Genomic DNA, 22,246 nt, shown 5'->3' on the forward strand with positions numbered 1-22,246 from the left:
TTATTATCTTGTGTGGCAAAAGAGAGAGAGAGAGAGAGAGAGAGTTAACCTTAATTAAAAGTGACATGGATAGATTAGTACGTATTGTATTTCTTTAAAATACTATCATATATGAATTTTGTAATTACAGTTATTATTAAACTTTTATTATTATTATTATTATTATTTGAAAGTATTAAAAAACAAAATTGTACAAGTACATAAAAAATCTCGAGTCTCCGTAAATGAGAGAGAGAGAGGGGGGGGGGGGGGGTGGGGGGGGGGGGGGGGAATGTCAGGACCACGTGATTGCAACATGCAGCTCTCAGCCCCAGCTCTTCCCCTCCTGGCTGTCACCAAGAAACAGAATGTATATATCTGACAGTTTTAGTACCTGACATCTCGAAAAAGGTTACAGAGAAAGACTGGATATCCTTCATTCTTCGATTAATTTTTTTAAAATATAAGCTAAAATCTTACTAATTCACTATGTATTTTTCTTTAATGAATTGATATTATTGCTGTATAAATTAATATTAATATTTGAAAATAGTAAATCATTTATTTATCATACTAAAAAAACATACATCTTTGTAGTATAGAGAGAGAGAGAGAATTATAGTGATTATTTTCATTGGAAAATACAAAGAGAGAGAGAAACTGTGCTAAACTATAAAGGATTCTTATCTTATCATAATATGTGTTTTTTAAAAGCGTCGTAAACTCGGAGCGTCGGAAGCGTCAGAGTCGTAACCTCGGAACAAGCGTCGTAACCCAGGGCGGATTTTTATGCATTCAACTTACCTGTCAGATATATACTTAGCTGTAGACTCCGTCGTCCCCGATATGAAATTTCGAATTTCGCGGCACTCTACAGGTAGGTCAGGTGATCTACCGCCCCGCCGCTGGTGGCGGGAATAGGAATCATTCCGTTTTCTAAGACAGATTTTCTCTATCGGCCGTGACAGCAACATTGTTGTTGTTACTCCTGATTTGATTTTCGTATTTTTTCATCGCTATTGATCTTCTAAGCCGGTTATTTTGGTGAACTAATTGGATCTTTGGTTTGGCATACTCTTTCGTGGACTGTTTTTTGGACTTGGTTTTTGGATATTTCTCATGATGTCGGATTCTAGCTTTACGGTTAGAAGACAGTGTGTAAATGAGGGATGCATGGTGAGGCTACCGAAAGCTTCGGTAGACCCTCACACAGTTTGTAAGGGGTGTAGAAGGAATGAATGTTCAATTTCTAACACCTGTGATGAATGTGTAAATATGAATGAGGAAGAATGGAAGAATTTAAATTCATATTTAAGGAAATTAGATATGGATAGGGCTAGGAAGGCTTCCTCCAGAAGCGTAAGTAGGGTCTCGCTCTAACGAGCCTATAATTAACACCTAACCCTAAACCTCTATCTTCTTCCTCTAGTACTAAGACTGCAAATCCGGCAACGGAAATTGCAGATCTTAAAGCTGCGCTACAAAGGATGGAATGTCAAATGCTGACGTTGAAAGGTAAGCACAGTGATAGTGAATTAAGTGTCCCTAGTGCAGTGGAGGGTGCGTCTGATCGGCTCTGTCTCGCTCCCAGGCCTAGACCTCTTCCAAGCTCACAGGCCCAGAGGAGAAGGAGTGTCGAAAGCCTTACGGAGGTTACGGAGAATCCCCAACCGATCAGGCGTCCCCTCGGCAGATTCTGTGACGACCCGAACTGCCAAGGATCGCTATCGAAAAAGCATCCTAAAGAAGTGTTTTTTCTTCGTCAGATTCTTCACCGAATGTAAGGGGATGGAGTTCTGATGAACTGTCACGCCCCTTAAAGAGAAGTTGGAAGGCTCCAACTTGGATTCAAGCCCTGAGCTTTTCTCCGATCTATCACCTTGTGAGAAGAAGAAAAGGAGATTGGTTCCTAAACGGAAATCGGAGTTTCCTTCCGCTTCTAGACATCCCTCACCTGAATCAGGGAAGGAAAAAGAGAGTGCGGCTGCAAAAATTATCCTAAATGTGCAGGAGCAACTTTCGGCCTTAGTAGGATTTTTACTAAGGAAACTCCCAGGAGAAAGGACTCTTTCCTTCCTATAAAGAAGACGAAGGGAAAGAAAGAAGAAACGGAAGTTTCGGCTTCTACTCGGAGGAGTATGAAGAATCCGCCAAAAACGCCAAGCTGGCGCAATGCGCCAGATGCGCCATGAATTTTTGAGACTCCATACGAGTCAGAAGAGCCAGAAGCGCCTAGATGGCAGCCAGAAGAGCCAGCCTGCGAGATGCGCCAGAAGCGCCACCCTGCCGAAATGCCAGAAGCGCCGGATGCGCCGGAAGCGCCACCCGCCGAAATGCGCCAGAAGCGCCAGCTTGGCGCAAGGAATCACGAGCGCCAAACCGGCGCAATGAGCCACAAGTGACAAATAAGAGACGGACTTCTTCCAAAAGACAATTAAGCCAAGAGGATTTGTTTAGCTTTCGGAAGGATAAACCTTTACCTGACAAGGACTCTAGTTGTCGCACAGCGGCCGTATTCCTTGTCGGACATAGGTGGTTCCGGAGAAAGTGATAAGAGAGGACATCCTTCGTCTGACAGGAGAGAAAGGTGTCGCACAAGCGGCCATCGCTCTTGCCAGGAGAAGGATAAGGTCGTTTTGCAGGATCACCTATCTCTCGTAGGGACGCAAGTTTATCGCACAGGCGGTCGTCGTTCTTGCGAGAGTGGGGTGGATGTTGCAAGAGGCCAGTCTCCTACTGGAAATAAACAATCCTCTTCGGAATTGGATTTGGAAGAGATTTCGGACTCTGAAGATCACTCGGCTCCGGGTTTGTCAGATTACAAGACGCTGGCCAGCCCTCTTACTTCAAGAGTTTGGGGACTCTTTAAGCCCTACTGCTCCTCCTTCTCCAAGGTCCTTGTTTACAAGCACGAAGGTCCCGAAACAATCATCTTTTATTAAATGAAGCCAACCATTTCCATGAACAAGGCTCTCCGATTCGTAGGAAATTGGTTGGAATCCAAGGAGAAGGCGGGGAAGACAGTCTTTACCTGCCCTCCTTCCAGGACTATCAGGGAAGAAGGGAATTTGGTACGAGACGGGCAAACCACGGGGTCTAGCTCTCCCGTCCACTGCCGAAGCAGATTTTTTCGAATCTGGTAGATTCGTCTAGGAGACAAGCCTTGTCATCAGCAAAGATCACATGGGGACTTCTGAGATGGACCATCTCCTCAAGGGATTGTTTAATGTCTTAGAAGTTTTTAACTTCTTAGACTGGTCCCTTGGGGTGTTGGCCAAGAAGACACAAGAGGAGGAATCTCTTAGTCCCAGAAGTCCTTCATAGTGTTCTTTCCTGTATGGACAAGGCGGTTCAGGATGGATCAGGAGAGGTGGCCTCTCTGTTTGGAACTGGTATTCTGAAGAAGAGAGTCTTATTTAGCTCTTTTCTGACGAAAGCAGTTACTCCTACTCAGAGGTCATCTCTTCTGTATGCTCCTCTGTCCAGACCAATTGTTTCCTTCAAATCTTGTAAAAGATATTTCTCATTCTTTGACAGAAAAGGCCACACAAGATCTCTTGGCCCAATCTGCAAAGAAATCGAGGACTTCGGGTCCTATTAAGAGAGAGACTCGGGCTCCTCACAGCCCTTTCGAGGAAGTACCTCGGCCAGACCCTCTTTTAAGAAGAGAGGAGTGCAGAAGAGAGGTAGGCTTCCTTCAGACCTATCAAGAGAGCTAAATGAGACAACAGTCCTTCAAGCACCGGTAGGAGCCAGACTTCGGAAATTTTCCGAAGAATGGGCTCGGAGACAGGCAGAAATTTGGTCCCATTCCGTGGGTAACAAAGGGATATATGATCCCCTTTCGAGACAGACCTCCCTTGACTACCGAACCGAGGGAACTGTCAGCCCAATACAGGGACCCTGCCAAGAAAGAAGCATTATTGCAACTGGTAGAACAGATGTTGCAAAAGGAGGCCATCGAAGTGGTTCTTTGGGATCCTCATTCCCGAGGATTCTACAACCGTTCTTTTTCTGGTTCCGAAATCCTCGGGAGGGTGGAGACCGGTCCTGGATGTGAGCACATTGAACCGATTTGTGGAGAACACAAAGTTCTCTATGGAAAACATCAAAAAATCGGTTCTTGCGGCTCTTCGTCCAGGAGATTGGATGGTCTCCTTAGATCTACAAGATGCATACTTTCATGTCCCCCTGCATCCATCATCGAAGAAGAAATATCTCCGATTCATGATGCAGGGGAAAGTATACCAATTCAGAGCCCTATGCTTCGGCCTTTCAACGGCCCTCAAGTGTTCACGAGGCTAATGATGAACGTTGCGAGATGGCTACATCTAGAGGGGATAAATATATCCCTTTATCTGGACGATTGGCTAATAAGAGCAAAAATCGGAAATTCAGTGCTTGAAGGACTTGGAGAAGACTTTGAACTTGACAAAATCTCTGGGACTGCTCGTGAACCTCGAGAAATCACAATTGATCCCCAGACAGAACATAGTCTATCTGGGGATACAGATGGATTCTCGGGGTTTTCGGGCGTTTCCATCTCAAGACAGAATTACTCGAGGCTTAGAAAAGATCGAACTCGAACTTCTTAGGGAAAGAACGGACCTCGCGAGGGAATGGCTCAGTCTGCTGGGCACCCTTTCCTCGTTAGAGCAGTTCATTTCCCTGGGAAGATTAAATCTCAGACCTCTGCAATTTTATCTAAAGAGGATGTGGAGTCAAAAGACAGGAGACTTGTCAGACGTTTTTCCCATCCAACAGGGGATAAAATCAGACCTAATGTGGTGGTTTAACCCCATTAACAAGGAACGAAGGGGTGTCCCTTTTGATTCGGGAACCCTCACCGAGTGTTGTTTTCCGATGCCTCGGAAACAGGTTGGGGAGCAACACTGGTCCAAAGGAAGTAGCAGGTGTTTGGACCAGACAACAAACTACTCTGCACATCAATGCGAAGGAACTCCTGGCAATTCATCTAGCCCTGGAATACTTTGAAGCGGAAGTCAGAGAGGCGGTAGTTCAAGTCAATTCCGACAACACCACAGCTCTGGCTTACATCCAGAATCAAGGGGGCACTCACTCTTTCTCTCTGAACGAAATAGCGAGAGCTCTATTAACCTGGACAGAGGAACGGGGCATTATTCTGCGTACAAGGTTTGTCCAAGGAGTAAAAAACCTAAGGGCAGACAGGTTGAGCAGAAAGAACCAGGTTCTCCCGACAGAGTGGATGCTCCACTCCAGAAGTCTGCAGACAAATATGGTCACTCTGGGGGAGACCCCAGATCGACCTGTTTGCCACGTTCCTCTCCAGGAAAATAGACAACTTCTGCTCGCTAGAAGAAGATCCCAGAGCCACAGCGATCGATGCCTTCCTCATGGATTGGTCAGGCATAGATGCATACGCCTTTCCCCCATTCAAATTGCTGGGGGAAGTAGTAAGAAAATTTGTGGCATCGGAAGGAATGAGAATGACTCTAATTGCTCCCTTTTGGCCTTACCCGAATCTGGTTCACAGAGGTACTGGAATGGACGGTGGACTTCCCCAGATCTCTACCAGACAGGACAGATCTGCTCAGACACACCCCACTTCGAGAGGTTCCACAAAAACATCCAAAGTCTCTCCCTGACTGCCTTTCGACTATCGAAAGACTGGTCAGAGCGAGAGGCTTTTGGTTTCAAAGAAAGTGGCAACTTCAATTGCTAGAGCCCGCAGAGCCTCTACCCTGCGGGTCTACCAATCGAAGTGGGAAGTTTTCCGTAGATGGTGTAGGTCGAAGAAGCTGTCCTCTTCCATACCTCTGTAACCGAAATCGCGGATTTTCTCCTCTCTTAAGAGAAGAATCCAAATTGGCCGTATCAACTATCAAGGGATATAGGAGCATGCTCTCAGCTGTTTTTAGAAACAGAGGGCTGAATCTCGAGAATAATAAGGATCTTCATGATCTCATCAGGTCTTTCGATACTAAGAAATTGAGATCAACGATTCCCCCGAGTTGGAACCTGGACGTTGTCCTAAAGTTCTTGATGTCGGAACAAGGTTCGAACCTATAGATAAAATCTCATTCAGAGATCTTACTAGCAAATGCATATTCCTGTTGGCTCTAGCAACTGCTAAGAGGATCAGTGAATTGCATGCTTTGGACTCTCGGGTAGGATTTAGAAAAGACTCGGCTGTCATTTCTTTCCAGGATCTTTTCCTAGCGAAGAATGAGAACCCTTCTAAACCTTGGCCTAGAAGTTTCGAAGTCAAGGGACTCTCTTCCCTGGTAGGAAGAGAGTTGGATCGGCCCTCCCCTTTGCCCAGTCAGGACCTTAAAATTTTATTTAGAAAAGAAGACACAGCTTCAGGGATGTCGACAAGGTCTTTGGTGTTCGGTAAGAAACCCCAAGAGACCGATGTCAAAGAACGCACTGGCATTCTTTGTCAGAAATGTAATTACCGAAGCTCATAGGAATTGCCAAGAGAACTCTTTAAAGCTGCTGAGAGTGAAAGCTCACGAAGTCCGGGCTGTGGCAACTTCCTTTCTTTTACGAAGAATATGTCCATGAGAAACATTTTAGCAGCAACTTATTGGAGGTGCAATTCAGTATTTGCATCCCACTATTTAAAGGATGTTAGAATAACATACGATAAATGTTTCGCTCTTGGACCTTATGTATCAGCAGATACTTTGCTGGAAATGGAGCAGACGCTGATCCTTAAATTTGTTTTTAATATTTTTAATAATTAGTTTTAATATTGTTGTTGATTGTGGGTTGCTTGAAAGGATGTTCGGGGATGACTCCTTTCAATCGTAGTACTAACCCCAATGAGGATCAGGTGATCGGGATTAGTGTCCGTGCTCTATGATCATGCCAATAGGCAAGGTGTTTTGTCATGTAAGTGGATAGGACCCCATTGACAAAGATCCTAAGGTTCTGAAGCGTAAGTGGGTAAGACCCCGGTAACAGACCATCAAGAACTCTTAGCATGAGGTCACTACCTCGCTGAGGCTCTTGAAGCGATACAGGCTCCTAGCAGTAGCCATGAAGTCTTTCGCTAACACAGTAGGAATCAAGGTTTTTAATTTTATTACCTACAACATATGTTGTTTCTGTCTATTTCAGTAGATTAGCTGTCTCTTACCCTCCGCCAAAGGTGCCAATCAGCTAAGTATATATCTGACAGGTAAGTTGAATGCATAAAAATGTTATTGTCATGATACAATAAAGTTTTACGCATACTTACCTGGCAGATATATACGGTGTATGGCCCACCCGACCTCCCCACCCTTAAGGAGACAGGTGGAAGAGAAAATCTGTCTTTAGAAAACGGGAATGATTCCTATTCCCGCCACCAGCAGCGGGGCGGTAGATCACCTGACCTACCTGTAGAGTGTGCCGCGAAATTCGAATTTCTATCGGGGACGACGGAGTCTATAGCTAAGTATATATCTGCCAGGTAAGTATGCATAAAACTTTATTGTATCATGACAATAACATTTTTCAATGAAAATTTAAGAAAAAGCGTCGTAACCTCGGAACGTCGTAAGCCGGACCCGTCGTAACCCGGGGACTGCCTGTATATATATCTGCCAGGTAAGTATGAACAAACTTTATTGTATCATAACAATATCATTTTTTGCCTTTGCGTTATATTACTACTGTTTGGTTCAAGTCATATACGCATACTGTAGTTACCTCTATGGATGGCAACCGAGAGGACTATTATTTTAAGTGCATTTAATCGGTACTCCCTGCAACCTTCCAGGAGTTTCCGATTTATCTTTTACCTTTTTATGGTAGTGTTATGACAACACAAACGCAGCTCTGTATTTAGCGATTTCTGTTTCGCTTAAATATACCAGCTTGAGAGTCTCTTTCTGCTCAAATAATAACAGACCTATTCCTTCGTAGAATAGAGTAGCTGGCAACCCAGGCATAAGAGTAAGAGACGACGAACGTAAGCTGCTGTCACTGTACTCCAACCGAGCCACTACCAGCTAGTTTGCTGTCATGCGCGGTCGGTTACGTTTCTCTCTCCTGCGGGATTGACCGACTAACCGTATCTCTGCGCGGGCGGTTACGTCTCTCTCTCCTGCGGGATTGACTGACTAACTGTATCTCTGCCCTACAATCACGGACTTTAGCCTAAGATTGAGGGGAATTCTAACATGCATGAATAAACATTGCCTTCGTTTTGCAAAACTATGTTCAACAGAGATATCTCTTACTTCTTTCGGTGCTCGTTACCGCACTGTAATAGGACTCTTTACGAGTCTACCGCGACATTGCACTATTATATGCTCTCCTGCTTAGGCAAAGCGCAGCCTTATTAGGGAAGTAAGCATGCTCGGTGAGGGAATGGATGAGCCTGCTGGGGACCATTTCCTTCCTGAAGAAGTTTGTTTCCCTGAATAGACTGCAATTCAGACCTCTACAGTTTCTTCCTACCGGAAAACTGAAATATTATCCAAGATCTAGAAATGATTCTGAACATCTCTCAGTGCTTCAATTATCACCTGAGGTGATAGCGAGAAGGTGCCAGGCATCTGGAGAGGGTTTCAGATGTCCTGGCACATAATCTGAAAGAATTGGAAGCAATTTGGTCGTCCCTCCAGTCCCTCGAAGAACGAGTTTTTGGAACCAGTGGTCCAGATCAACTCGGACAATTCCACAGCTCTCTCATATCTCAAGAAGTATCATCTCTCAGTCCCTGTTCGAGTTAACGAGAAAGAGCCTATTATGACAACAGGCATAGAACGTAACGATCCTCAAGAGGTTCGTTACAGGATTGCACAACGTCCGTACGAATCTTCTCGATCGACGGCAGTAACTACTGACTTCCTAGTGGAATCTTTGATTAGAAGTATGTTGAGAGTTGTGGAGACTTTAGGGACGTCCTTTCATACATCTCTTTGCTATGTTGAGGACGAAGAGGCTTCATTTACTCTGCTCCCTTATTCTCGATCCGGGAGCGGTAGCATTACACGCCATCCTATGGTATTGAACGGGGATGGATATTTATAGTCTCTTTTCCCCTTTTTCAAACTCTTAGGAAATGTAATAAGATGATTTATGACGTCACTGGGAGCGAGAATGACGCTGATCGCCCCATGTTGGCCTTCAAGATGCTGGATTCACAGAGGTCACGCTCCGTCCTAGAAACACTTTCCAAGGACCTTTTCCGAGAGAGTCAGTCTACTCTAACAGCCTCACTTCGAAAGGTACCTCTAAACCTCTCCGCTCTGAGTCTGACTACGTTCAGACTGTCGAGAAGTTGACCGGAAAAAGAGGATTTTCAAGACTAATGGCAAGTGTCATTGCCAAGGCAAAGAATGCTGCCTTTCTTGTGGGGTACCAATCGGAGTGGGCCGTTTCTGGAGATAGTGCAGGAAGAATGGCTTTTCCTCCACCTCGACCTCTGTAAATTACATATTCGTCTTCCCTTTCCGTCTGAAGAATGGGATAAGCTGGCAGTCACAACTATTAAAGAATACGCAAATATGTTGTTGACGGCCTTTGGGCTCAGAGATTTGTATCTGTCAAACAACAAAGCCCTTCACGATCTTTGAGGTCTATGGAATCTCGAAACTGTCCAGATCGAAGCTTTCGGTATGGAACTTAGACGTAGTCTGAAGTTCTTGATGTCAAAGCATTTCGAACATCGAACTCCTTTCTTTCGTAAACTTAATGCACGTGACCAGAAAGGCTAATTTTCTAACCATTCTAGCTACGACAAAGAGGGTTAGTGAGGTTTTAAGCCATCGTCAGACGTTTTGGCTTTAGTCGGGTCTCTCAAGTTTTATCTACATAAAACTAAAGAAAGTCAAAGTCCTTCGGACAATCTGCAGTGTTCCGAAAAAGACCAGACTTGCCCATATCAAAGAACACCCTGGCTTTATTGTTAAGGAGTTCTTTCAAAGAGGCTCTTTCGTTGTGTTTGCACAAAGATTTGAAATCTTTTGATCTGAATGCTCACGAGGTGAGGGCGCGGCCTCGGAAGCATTTCAACAGAGCATGGCACTCAGTAACATCCTGAGTACCGCGTTTTAGCAAAGCAACTCTGTGTTCGCTTCACACTCCCTGCGGGATGTGAAGACGGCATATGAGATCTGCTGCTCGCTAGGGCCATACGTGTCCGCAGACACAATCTTGGGGGCAAGAAGTACCACTCATCCTATCCTGTAGAAAATGGTTAGGAAGAGCTCTTAATTTTAGTTGTTGAGTCGCCGCCAATGGTGGACTTCTTAACTCTTAAGCCTTAGTTAAAACACCTTAACTTTGGCTAGGTTGGTCAGGTGGTGATATATATTTATTTTACTTCTTAGCCCTCATGGTATGGTCAATATGGTCTAGTCACATTGTGGTCACGCCCCTGGTGACAGATCGATTCTAGAGCACACCAGCTGGCCAGCAACTCTAGTAAAGCAGAAGCAGACTTGGGTGACAGTAATCAAAAAGTCAGCTATGCTAACAGGTGGAACCAAGATGTAAATCATCTGCATGCAATTAGTTTCCCAAAATCCTTCTATTCTGTCCCTTCCCACCTCCAACGGTGGGATTCAGCTATATATATATCTGACAGGTAAGTTTCATGAACAAAATTATATTGTTATGATACAATAAAGTTTGTTCATACTTACCTGGCAGATATATATAATCAAGTACCCACCCACCTCCCCTCAGGGGACAGTGGGAATAAAAATCTGAATAGAAAATGGCAATGGTTCCTGATACCCGCCTCCCAGCGGCGGGAATGGGTACTAACCACCTGACTCCCACTACGTGTGTCGTAAGTTTTTTAATTCTGTCGGACTTCGGAAGAATACAGCTATATATATATCTGCCAGGTAAGTATGAACAAACTTTATTGTATCATAACAATATCATATTTTCTTGTACCCTGTACACTAATAACCTTTATTACAGGTACACAGTCATGGTTATGTTAGTCATTGAATGGTCCAAATTGTTTTTATTTCATTGTTTATTGGTCAATTTAGCTTTATTATAAAATTTAGTGGTGTTTTTGTAGGGCTTGGAACGAATTAGGCAATTTACATGTAAAACGTGGTTTGAGATACGAAAAAATCAGGTTACGAAGGCCGCTTCGGAACGGATTAATTTCGTATCCTGAGGCACTACTGTATTTGATCTTCCTTCATCAAAATTATTCATTTTGTGTATGAATCTGCAATTTTCTCCATATCTGCACCATCCCCTAGCATCATATATACAGTTCTTGTTTCTTGCACTGTATCTTGGAGCTGATGCTTGCATTTTTGTTGCTTACATTCCATAGCGTGGTGATGGCTTGTTTTTTTCCTTCACCTCATGTTCTTTGTTCATTTCTTTATTTGTTTCTTTTCTATTTTGGATTTTATTATTTATAATTGATTTTGATTCATGGCTACAGGATGCATATATTTACATTTTTTGTTGAACTTATGTACATCCTTTTCCTTCTTTTAAGTTTTTGCATATATTTCAATGTAGATCTCTGCATTCATCCTCATAGCCATCTAGGTATGCACATTTACCATAGATCTTATAATTGTGATATACCTTTGAATGTTTATAGTAACATCTTTCACAGAATCTGCAATTCCCTTTTTAAAAAAGGGTGCAGACTGTCTTTCTTTTCTTTTTTTCTTGCTCTTTCCCATCAGTATGCAGATCTGGGTAAAGCCTCTTCGGGATTTTATTTTGTGTTGTCATGTTGTAATTTATTTCTTTGTATGTATGCTGCTTTATTGCCTCATATGTAGTATCTATGAGTATCTCTGCATCTATACTCTTTGTTTTCATTATTTTTGTCTGTCATTTCAGTTTTATTTTCTTCTTTTCCGTTTTCCTCTTCATCCTCTTCCTCATCTTCTTCATCCTCTACTATTTGCACATTAAGTCTCAATTTAATAACATTATCTATCCATGAGAGACATGTTGAGCTTGTATTTTGCTGAACTTGTGTGCATTGGGGATGTGTGGGTATGTTGCGTGCATAACATTTCCTGATCAGGTTTTGTGGATTTACTATGCTATACCACACCTTACACAATTTGCATGCTTTAGGCATTTTTTTCCTATTGCATCAATTAGTATATTCACAATGTTCACCTTATTCATTTTCTTTGTCGGAATGTGTTGATTGATGTCATGATATTTTCTGCTGATTTGTTCCAGTTTGAAGGATCATATCCTTCCAATATGTCTATGAATACTTTTGTATCTTTTTGGTTGGGGCTGTTATTGATCACATAGATGAGAAATGCCAGCTCCCTTCCTGCTAACTCATCATATTGCATATCTGCAATGCTCGCAAGATTTTGCCATTGTTTGCCACAGTTGGAGCTTACTGCCATCCTGATCAAATTTACAATAATGCACTCGATAACTAACTTAGTACGTAGATGCTTTATCCTACTATTCTCACACTAATCTTATTACCGAATTACCGACAAATCACAAACACTTATAGATATATTTAGTTTTCTAGTTGTATGTTAAATGCGTGATATCGGTTGATTAATCAGACTGTGCACAGGTACGTCTCGCCAAGCAAGAGAGAGAGAGAGAGAAGAATTAATTTTAACTACTATTTAATGTTATTTAATTTATACGTAAAAGCTTGAAAACTTATAAATTACATAAAAAAATTAAACATAAGCACTCGTGCATGGTTTCTCAAGGATTCACAAATGTTGAGAATGTGGAAAAGTAAGCATGTCTGTGAATTTGCGCAGCTTGAATTGTGTGAGATCAATGTACTAGACTAATATTTTATTATTTATACATATTTGTATGCTATCAGTTACATAAGTTCATAATTATGTACTTTCCTTTTGCTTTTTAATAGGTGACTGGAAGATGATCACAGAAGCAGCTTGAAGTCCTTAATCTATGCCTCACTTCATACTTCTTCCACATTTAGAAAGATTGTGCCGAAATCTTTAAAAGGCAGGAGTAAAAGTTCTCAAGACTGGTTAACTCGACAACTCAATGATCCTTATGTCAAACTGGCTCGTTATGAAAACTATAGGCAAGTTTCTTGTTCATCTCTTGACTAAAGATTTTCCTTTAACTAGTAATTTATTCTGGTAAGGTTATCTCAGTAAGGTAATTGGATTGTAATTTTTATGGTGCTGTGTATACCGGAAAAATTTGAGTTTTATACAAGTAACTTACCAAGTAATTACATAGCTAACAGTTTCTAGCCCGGCAGCTAAAATTTGGAATTCACGGTAGTGATTCTTCTTTGTTTTGGCGATAGGTAACTAGTCCCGTCCACTTTCTGGAAAAAGAGGAACAACTGAGTTAGGGGCTCCAGTTTGTTTCTGCTGGCTCATGACAAGGTTGTGGGTCAGCAGCTGGTTTGGAATTTGAATTCTTTATTGTTTTTTCTGGAAATTGGTGAAGTACTCTTTTTTTGAGCCGTTTAGCATTTGTTTTGATTTGACTTGTAAAGAATTGTGTTTTTATCTAATAATTATTCAGTTAATTTAGATAATTAGTCTCAATTACTGAATTTGACCTGACTTGTAACCAAGGAATCTGACACTAGTGTATCAAGCAATAATTATTGCAACAAGGGTTGCAGGACAAGGTTGATGACAGCGAAATATGACACTCATACAATTTGTGTTAATTGTAAGGGGCAAAACTGCTGTGGACAGTACTTGCTTGGAGTGTGAAGGATAGAATGCAAAACAGTGGAAGAGTTTAGCTTCTTATCTATCTAAATTGGTTAGGGATAGATGAAGAAGGCTAGTATTAGACAAGACAGATTGACTGCTAGTCAGGAATTAGATAGATCTGTTGATGTTCTGATTGTGTCTGTCCCTGGTGTTTCTCCCATTCCCAGTCCTTTTGCTATTCCTCCTAATCCTAATCCTAACTCCCAGGTTCTTAACCCCAACACCATTGCCGCATTGGAAAGTAAATTTAACAGTAACTTTGAAATATTATTTAATACAGTGACTCAATTAGGTCATTCAGGGAAAGCTCTCATCGAGTGCAAAAGTGTTATAAGTGAATTGCAAGTGGAGGAGCTGGCTGTCTGTCCTGTTGATTCGTAGGCAAAGGTCCTTGGCATACTCCCCTGCAGAATCACCAGTGAGTTCAATAGGCACTGCCCTCAGGCAGTTGGCCCCTCAGTCTCACCTGTCCTAAATCCTAGGTGAAGACAGCAGACAGCCACTGAAAAGGCATCTTTGCGGAAGTGCACCATCTCTCCTTGAGCTCTGAGGCTTCCAGCTCAGAAAAGAGGCGCTGATGGCAGTATGTATAATGATTCTGCCAGACCACTGAAGAGGTCTGCAGCTGATGCTTCGGTGGTGCCAGCACTCCTTGAAAGAAGTTAAGAGCCATAAGCAATCCTGCTCCTAGAAGTGCAGCTTTCCCTGGTGCCAGAACCTGAACATTCAATGGCTCACAAGCGCCAGTCTGCACCAAAGCGGCCAGCATCTTCCAAGAGTTTGGAAGTAGTCGATCGCTCAGTGGAACACCCGGTGAATGATGTTCGCTCGGTATTAGTGGAACAGCCAGTTCCCAAGGGACAGACAGTGAAGGATCCTGATCGATCTTTTGCTTCTTCAGCGAGTACAGCGTGAGAAGAGGATTTTGTAGTGAATTCAATGCCCCAGTAAGATCTGATGAGACCAGGACAGTTTAGAGATCCTGTCCAACACAAGTTGAATGACATTTTAGGATACTTATAGAAGCCTTATGTGCTGAAACCCACTAGCGATCCTCTTCGTTCTCCGGCGTCGTCAGTAGAAGAGAGAGAAGTCAGTGCACCAGAAGAGGCTTTTGTCATTTTGTACATGAACTTCCCTGCCAGATATATACTTAGCTTAGGTCTCTGACGTCACGACAGAAAATTCAAAACTCGCGGCACACGCTACAGGTAGGTCAGTGATCTACCTTACCCGCCGCTGGGAGGCGGGTGTAGAACCAGTCCCCCTTTCCTGTCAGATTATTTTCTGTCGCCGGCTGGACAACACCTGTTGTTCAGTCCTTACGATAGTTGAAATTCGTTCTCGTTGCCGACGATTTGGATTTTGGTGAAGTACCCTTTGGTTGTTGGCTTGGCATACCTGCTTTTTGGACTGTTTTTTGGATTTTTCTTTTGGATTTCTCTTACATGTCTATAATCATGGATGATTCTGAAGTTAAGAAACCTAGTTTATTTAGGGTTTGTTCAGAGAAGGAATGTAAAGTTAGGCTTCCTAAAGCTGCATTAGATCCTCACTCGGTATGTGAGTCGTGTAGAGGGAATGAATGCTCTTTTATTAACCCTTGCAAAGAGTGTGAGAATTTGGATGAGGATGGTTGGAAGGCTCTCTCTTCTTATGTGAGAAAGTTAGAGAAGATAGGGTGCGCAAGGCTTCTTCAAAGAGTTCTAGATCGAGGGTGAGTGAAGTTGACGCTGAGAATCCTGTAGTAGAAGTAGTTCCGTTCTCCAGTTTCAGCCCCTGCGCCCAGCTTGAACCCGAAGATTCGTTTTCGGAAGTTGCTTCTGGGAGAGCCTCGATCAGGAGTAAGGAGAGCCTCGCTCGCTCTCGACAAGGTAAGAGTGATGATAGTGCAAGTGATCAGTGCAGTGCCCCTAGTGCAGTGGAGGGTGCGATCTGACCGGCTCACTAACGCTTTCCAGGCCTAGACCTCTTCCAGACTCCCAGACCCAGTGGAGGAGGAAAGTCGAAAGCCGCAGGAAGGTTAGGAGAACCCCCACCGGTCAGGCGTCCCCTGGGCAGTTCCTGTTGCTCGTTCCCAGGCTGCCTTGGATCGAACCAAGAAGGAGTTATTGCGCCAGTGCTTCTCGTCATCTTCGTCGCCTTCTCCTCAGCGTAGATGAGCGCATCGGAGTCGTCTCGCCCTCTCAAGAGGCCCTGGAAGGATCCTTGCGCCCTTCCTTCCAGCCCCGAAATCCTTCGCGGAAGAGCCTGAAGTGGAACGCAAGAGAACCAAGATTTACGTCCTGTTACGCTTCTCCTGTTCGCTCTCAGGACTTCGTCCCCTGTAGGAGGAGTTTAAGAGATCTCCTGCGCGTATCCTGGCGGGTCTGCAGGCGCAGATTGCGGCTTTAGCAGAGTCTATTGCCGGGACTTCTCATCGTCGGAAGGACGCCTCACTTCCGGTGAAGAAGTCTAAGAATGTTCCTTCGGCTAAATCTTTGGCTAGAAGAGCTTTGAGCCGTTAGTAGGAGTTCAGAAGTGCAGGGCTGGAGCTCGGGATCTTTCTCCGAGTAGGCTCTCCTCTCTTCCCAGCAAGAGTTGTGAGCATGTAAGGTGTAAGGAGCCAGGCAGGCTCTCTCCTCAGGATTTCCGCTCCTCTTCAGTTAGGCGTCAAGAGCTTGACAGACGTCAAGAGCCTAGTTTTCGTCAGGAGCGAAGGAAGAGTTCTTCGCCTGGTGGCCACTCTCCTTTTGACGGACGCTCGGAGCCCTAGTAGGCAGCAAGAGCCTAGTAGGCGCCAAGAGCCTAGAGGGCGCCAGCAGCTAGTAGGCGCCAAAGAACTGCGGTAGGCGGCAAACGGAAGTTTTTCTCCTCCGTTAGAGCACTCTACGATGGATAGGGCGCCTGAAAAAGCCTGGTAGGCGGCAACGCCAACGGAATTTTTCCCTCCGTTTAGAGCACTCCCGATTGGATAGGCGCTCAGAGCCTTGTAAGCGCCGCGCTTCTGACAGGGATTCATCTGTGGATGTTTTCTCTCCCCGTGGCAGGCGTCAAGAGCCTGGCAGGCGTATTGAGGATGGCAGGCGCCAAGAGCCTAGCAGGCGCAGAGAGCCTGATAGGCGCTCTCCCTTATCCAGACGCTCTTCTGTGGAGTTAGAATCTGTTTTCCGACAGACGGGCCTCCACTTGTAGGCGCTCTCCTAGTAGCGCTCCCCAAGTAGGCGCTCTCCTAGCAGGCGCTCACCAAGTAGGCTCTCTCTCCTGGGAGGCGCTCTCAAAGTAGGCGCTCTCCAACTAGGCGCTCTCCTAGTAGGCTCTCTCCTGGGAGGCGCTCTCAAAGTAGGCGCTCTCCTGGTAGGCGCTCTCCTGGTAGGCGCTCCCCGTGTAAGCGCTCTCCCGGTGGTTTTTCTTCCAGTAGGCGCTCGCCTAGTAGGCGCTCTCCGAACAGGCGCTCTCCAAGGATTAGCTCTCCTCCGGGCAGTAGAGCTTCTAGACGTCATTCTTCGGAAGAATTTGTTGCTGATTCGGAGGAAGATTTTGCCCAAGGATGCTTCGGTTTCTTCGTATAAGAGACTTACAGACCTCCTCTTGCAAAATTTTGGGGAGTCTCTTCGGCCGTTGCTCCTCCGTCTCCTCCGTCCTTATTTTCAACGACCAATACGGCTAAGAAGTCTTCTCGGTCGTTAAGATGAAGCCTACAGTGTCTATGAAGAAGGCTATGAAGACTTTGACGACTGGTTGCTTTCAAAAGAAGAGAAGGGCAAGACAGTTTTCTTTTCCCCCGTCCAAGCTGACGGGTAAGATGGGGTTCTGGTACGAGTCAGGAGAGCCCTTGGGTCTAACTCTTCCCTCTTCTGCAGACTCGGACTTCTCTTCGTTGGTCGATCCGCACGTCGCTCGGCGCTGAATTCTGCGAAGACGACGTGGGGTATGAGCGAGTTGGATCACCTTCTGAAGGGAAGTTCCGAGTCTTAGAAGTTTTTAACTTTCTTGACTGGACCCTGGGAGTGTTTGGCTAAGAGGACTCAAGAGCAAGACACTCTTTCGCCTGAAGACCTCCACGCAGTTCTGTCTTGCATGGACAAGGCAATGAGAGACGGTTCCGGGGAAATTGCTTCTCTTTTTGGTGCAGGAGTGGTAAAGAAGAGGGCCGTTTTCTGCTCTTTTCTTACCAAGGCGGTTTCTCACGCACAGAGAGCTTCCATGCTGTATTCGCAAACTTTCCCCGCAAACTCTTCCCCAAGAAGACTATTAACGATCTCTCCAGCTCGTTATCAGCAAAGCGACGCAGGATATGCTATGCTCGCTCGGCTAGAATTCCGAAACCTTCGTTTCAGCAGAAGACGAAGAAAGAGGCTCAAAGTAGGCAAGAACCCTTTCGAGGAGGACCTTCGTCTCGCTCTTCTTCCTCCAGAGGTTCGAGACCACCTAGAAGAGGAAGGACTTCTCCCGGTCTATTAGGGCCAAGAAATAGTTCGGGTGTCCTCCAGACAACTGTGGGTGCCAGACTTCTGAACTTTGCAGATGTCTGGGCACGAAAGGGGGCGGACAACTGGTCCCTCGCGATCATCAAGAGGGGATACCTCATTCCCTTTATTTCGAGACCACCCTTGACCACCACTCCAAGGGCACTGGTGGCCAAATACAAAGACCCACTGATGAATCAAGCCCTCGCTCTAGCGGTAGAGCTGATGTTAGAGAAAGAGGCAATACTAGAGATGGTTCAGGACCCTCTTTCAGCGGGGTTCTACAACCGTTTGTTCCTAGTTCCCAAGAACTCAGGAGGATGGAGACCGGTTCTGGACGTAAGCGCCCTGAATGTCTTTGTGAAGAAGGAAGTTCGCTATGGAGACGACGTCATCAGTCTTAGCAGCTCTTCGTCCGGGGTGGACTGGATGTGTCACTGGACCTTCAGGACGCTTACTTCCATGTCCGATCCATCCTTCTTCTCGCAAATATCTCAGATTCATGTGGGGAGGGAACGTTTTTCAGTTCAGGGCCCTATGCTTCGGCCTTTCCACGGCCCCCCCAAGTATTCACAGGACTGATGAAGAACGTTGCCCAGTGGCTTCATCTCGAGGGAGTGAGGATTTCCCTCTACTTGGACGATTGGCTTATCAGGGCCAAATCCAAGGAGAAATGTCTGGAGGACTTACGAGTGACGTTGGATCTAGCAGCTTCTCTGGGTTTGCTAGTGAATTTCGAGAAGTCACAGCTAATCCCCAGTCAAGAGCGTATCTATCTGGGATTCTGATGCTTCTTCTGGTTTTTCGGGCGTATCCGTCCCCCAGAGAGGATAACCCGAGGTTTGGTTTTGGAGAAGGTAGCAAGCTTTCTAGAGAAAGATGTATGCACAGCGAGGGAGTGGATGAGTCTGTTGGGGACACTCTCCTCTCTGGAGCAATTCGTTTCTCTAGGAAGGTTGCACCTCAGACCCCTACAGTTTCTTCCTGACGAGGAACTGGGATCGGAAATATCAAGGTCTGGACTTTGCGTTCAAGATTTCGCAAGAGATAAAGGAGGATCTACGTTGGTGGCTAGACCCTCTATTGTTCAAGGAAGGCCTTTCCTTGCAGGTTCGGAACCCCAACCTAGTATTGTATGCAGACGCTTCGGACAAAGTTGGGGAGCTACTCTCAGGGTAGAGAGAAGTGTCAGGCACCTGGATGGGGGATCAGGTGTCCTGGCACATCAACAAGAAGGAGCTAACAGCGATTTGGTTAGCTCTCAAGACCTTCGAACCCCTCGTAAAAGGGAAGGGAAATATGTTCAGATCAACTCCGACAACACTACAGCCCTGGCTTACATTCGAAAACAGGGGGGGACTCACTCTTTCTCCCTGTACGAGACAGCGAGATCGCTCCTCTTGTGGTCAGAGGAAAGGAACATAAGGCTTCTCACCAGGTTCGCTTACCAGGGAGAAAGAAATGTTCAGAGCGGATCTGCTAAGCAGAAGGAATCAAGTCCTTCCCTCAGAGTGGACTCTGCACGCGGACGTATGCCAGGAGCTGTGGAGGACGTGGGGCAGGCCCCATCTCGATCTATTTGCGACCTCCAGGAATGCGCGGATAGATCTATACTGCTCCCCTATTGCAGACCCAAGAGCAGTGGCAATAGATGCATTCCTCATGGATTGGAGGAATCTGGATCTTTACGCCCCATTACGTTCCCGCCTTTCAAGATTATAGGGGGAAACATTAAGGAAATTCGCAGCGTCAGAGGGAACAAGGATGACGTTGATAGCTCCGTTCTGGACCCGCCCACGACTGGTTCACAGAGGTACTGGAATGGCTGGTGGATGTCCCAAGATCCCTACCTCTAAGGAGTCGATCTGCTCAAACAGCCCCACTTCGACAGGTTTCACAAAAACCTCCCCGCTCTCAGTCTGACTGGATTCAGACTATCAAGAGTCTCGTCAGAGCTAAGGGCTTTTCGGCAAAGTCTGCAAGGGCTATTGCCAATGCACGTAGACCTTCCACATCTAGAGTCTACCAGTCGAAGTGGGATGTTTTTCGACGCTGGTGCAGGACTCATAAAGTTTCCTCCTCCAGTACCTCTGTGACGCAGATTGCAGATTTCCTTATCTTCCTGAGGGAAAAATGCGGGTTGGTTGTCTCCACCATCAAGGGGTACAGGAGCATGCTTTCCTCAGTTTTTCGTCATAGAGGATTAAACATATCTGAGGACAAGGACCTCCATGATTTAATCAGATCGTTTGAAACGGTTTAAAAGAACCTCCTCCTTAGTGCCTAGCTGGAATCTTGATGTCGTGCTGCTCTTCCTGAGGTCCTCAAGGTTCGAACCTCCCCATGCTGCTTCGTTCAGAGACCTTTCGATGAAGACTCTTTTCCTCTGTGCGTTAGCGTCAGCAAAGAGGGTCAGCGAGCTGCAGGCTCTAGAAGGTGAGGTAGGTTTCCAAGGAGGCTCCGCGGTTTGCTCTTTTCTTCCGGCTTTCCTAGCCAAGAATGAAAACCCTTCTTCGCCGTGGCCCAGGAGCTTCGAAATCAAAAGCTTATCCTCCTTAGTCGGGACAGAAGAGGAGAGATCTCTTTGCCCGGTGAGAAGCCTGAAAGATTATCTTCAGAGGAAGAAAAGACTTGCCGCTAATGAGAGCAATCTCTGGTGCTCTGTAAGGGACCCCAGTAGGCACCCTTATCTAAAAATGCACTCTCATTCTTTATCAGGAATATTATTAGAGAAGCACACACTTCTTGCAATCAGCAACAGTTTAACCTTCTGAAAGTCACAAGGCGCACGAAGTACGGGCCATCGCGACGTCTTTGGCTTTCAAGAAGAATTTGTCATTACAAAACCTTATGAAGGCCACTTTTTGGAGGTGATGAATCAGTCTTCTCTAATCCACTACCTAAGGGACGTATCGATTACGTATGATAAGTGTTTTGGACTAGGCCCTTACGTATCGGCGGATTCAGTGCTGGGGCAGGGAGCTGAAACACATCCTTTTTAATCCTTTTTCCCTGTTAGTTTTAAGTTTGAGTTTTTTTGGTTGTACGAAGGAGGTTTGCAGGAGCAGCTCCTTCTTTCGTATACTAATGTTAGTATTTGGTTAGGTGATCGGTTGTGCTTAAGGCTCCTTGCAATTGGTTAGTGATAGGCTCTGGCATGTAAGCGGGTTGATCCCCCATTGACCAGATCCTGCTTGGATTCGCCAAGTAAGTGGACTCAGTTCCCATTGGTAGACCCAAAGAGTTCTTCAGCCATAGGTCACGCGCCCTCGCTGAGACTCTTTAGGCAACGCAGACTAATAGACAGTAACTATCAAGTCTTCTTCCTAAATCAGGTAAGAACCAGAGGTTTATATTATGTATTCCTTTAACATGTGTTGTCCCCACTTTCTAAGTAAGTATGTGTCTCTTTCCCTCCACCAAGGGTGTCAATCAGCTAAGTATATATCTGGCAGGGAAGTTCATGTACAAAAATGATATTGTTAGTATACAATAAAGTTTTGTACATACTTACCTGGCAGATATATACGATTGATGGTCCCGCCCAGCCTCCCCTCAGGAGACAGGTGGAAGAAAATAACCTGACAGGAAAGGGGGACTGGTTCTTACACCCGCCTCCCAGCGGCGGGTAAGGTAGATCACCTGACCTACCTGTAGCGTGTGCCGCGAGTTTTGAATTTTCTGTCGTGACGTCAGAGACCTAAGCTAAGTATATATCTGCCAGGTAAGTATGTACAAAACTTTATTGTTATACTAACAATATCATTTTTCAGCTTATGCAGCGTTACTGAAGTTTTTGTTGCGTACATATCCTACCTTCTCTCCAGCAGCTCTTGCTTCTCCAACTACCACATTTCAGTTTGTTGTACAGGAAACAACAAAGCTGCTAAAGATGGTTTTGTCAACCTCTTTGAACAAAGCCCTTAAGGAAGTGGACTTGTGGCTTGCAGACAAGAGAGAGAAAGGGAAGGTTTGCTTTAGCTATCTGCCTTCGCACCTTCTAAAGGGGGTGAAGGTCAGTGGTAGAGCATTTGACTACAGATCGAGAAGTCCCCGTTTCAGTTCCGGGTGCCCCCTCCAAGAAGGTATGCATACTAAGTGTCCAGAGAAGCCCCTTCCTTGGGAGTCTACCTTCTCTCAAGG

At 45.2% G+C, this 22,246-nt stretch overlaps 1 protein-coding gene across 1 annotated transcript in view; it reads left to right on the forward strand.

Annotated features, from left to right (window-relative positions):
- The window catches only part of LOC135203911 (rRNA methyltransferase 2, mitochondrial-like), a 218,749-nt gene that overhangs the window by 11,502 nt on the left and 185,001 nt on the right, over positions 1-22,246 (forward strand). The window contains exon 3 of the mRNA XM_064233843.1: positions 12,822-13,000. Coding sequence (XP_064089913.1) covers positions 12,822-13,000 — 179 coding nt within the window. The remainder of the gene's footprint in view (positions 1-12,821; positions 13,001-22,246) is intronic.

Source organism: Macrobrachium nipponense, chromosome 44 (genome assembly GCF_015104395.2).
Source record: "Macrobrachium nipponense isolate FS-2020 chromosome 44, ASM1510439v2, whole genome shotgun sequence".
Lineage (NCBI taxonomy): Eukaryota > Metazoa > Arthropoda > Malacostraca > Decapoda > Palaemonidae > Macrobrachium > Macrobrachium nipponense.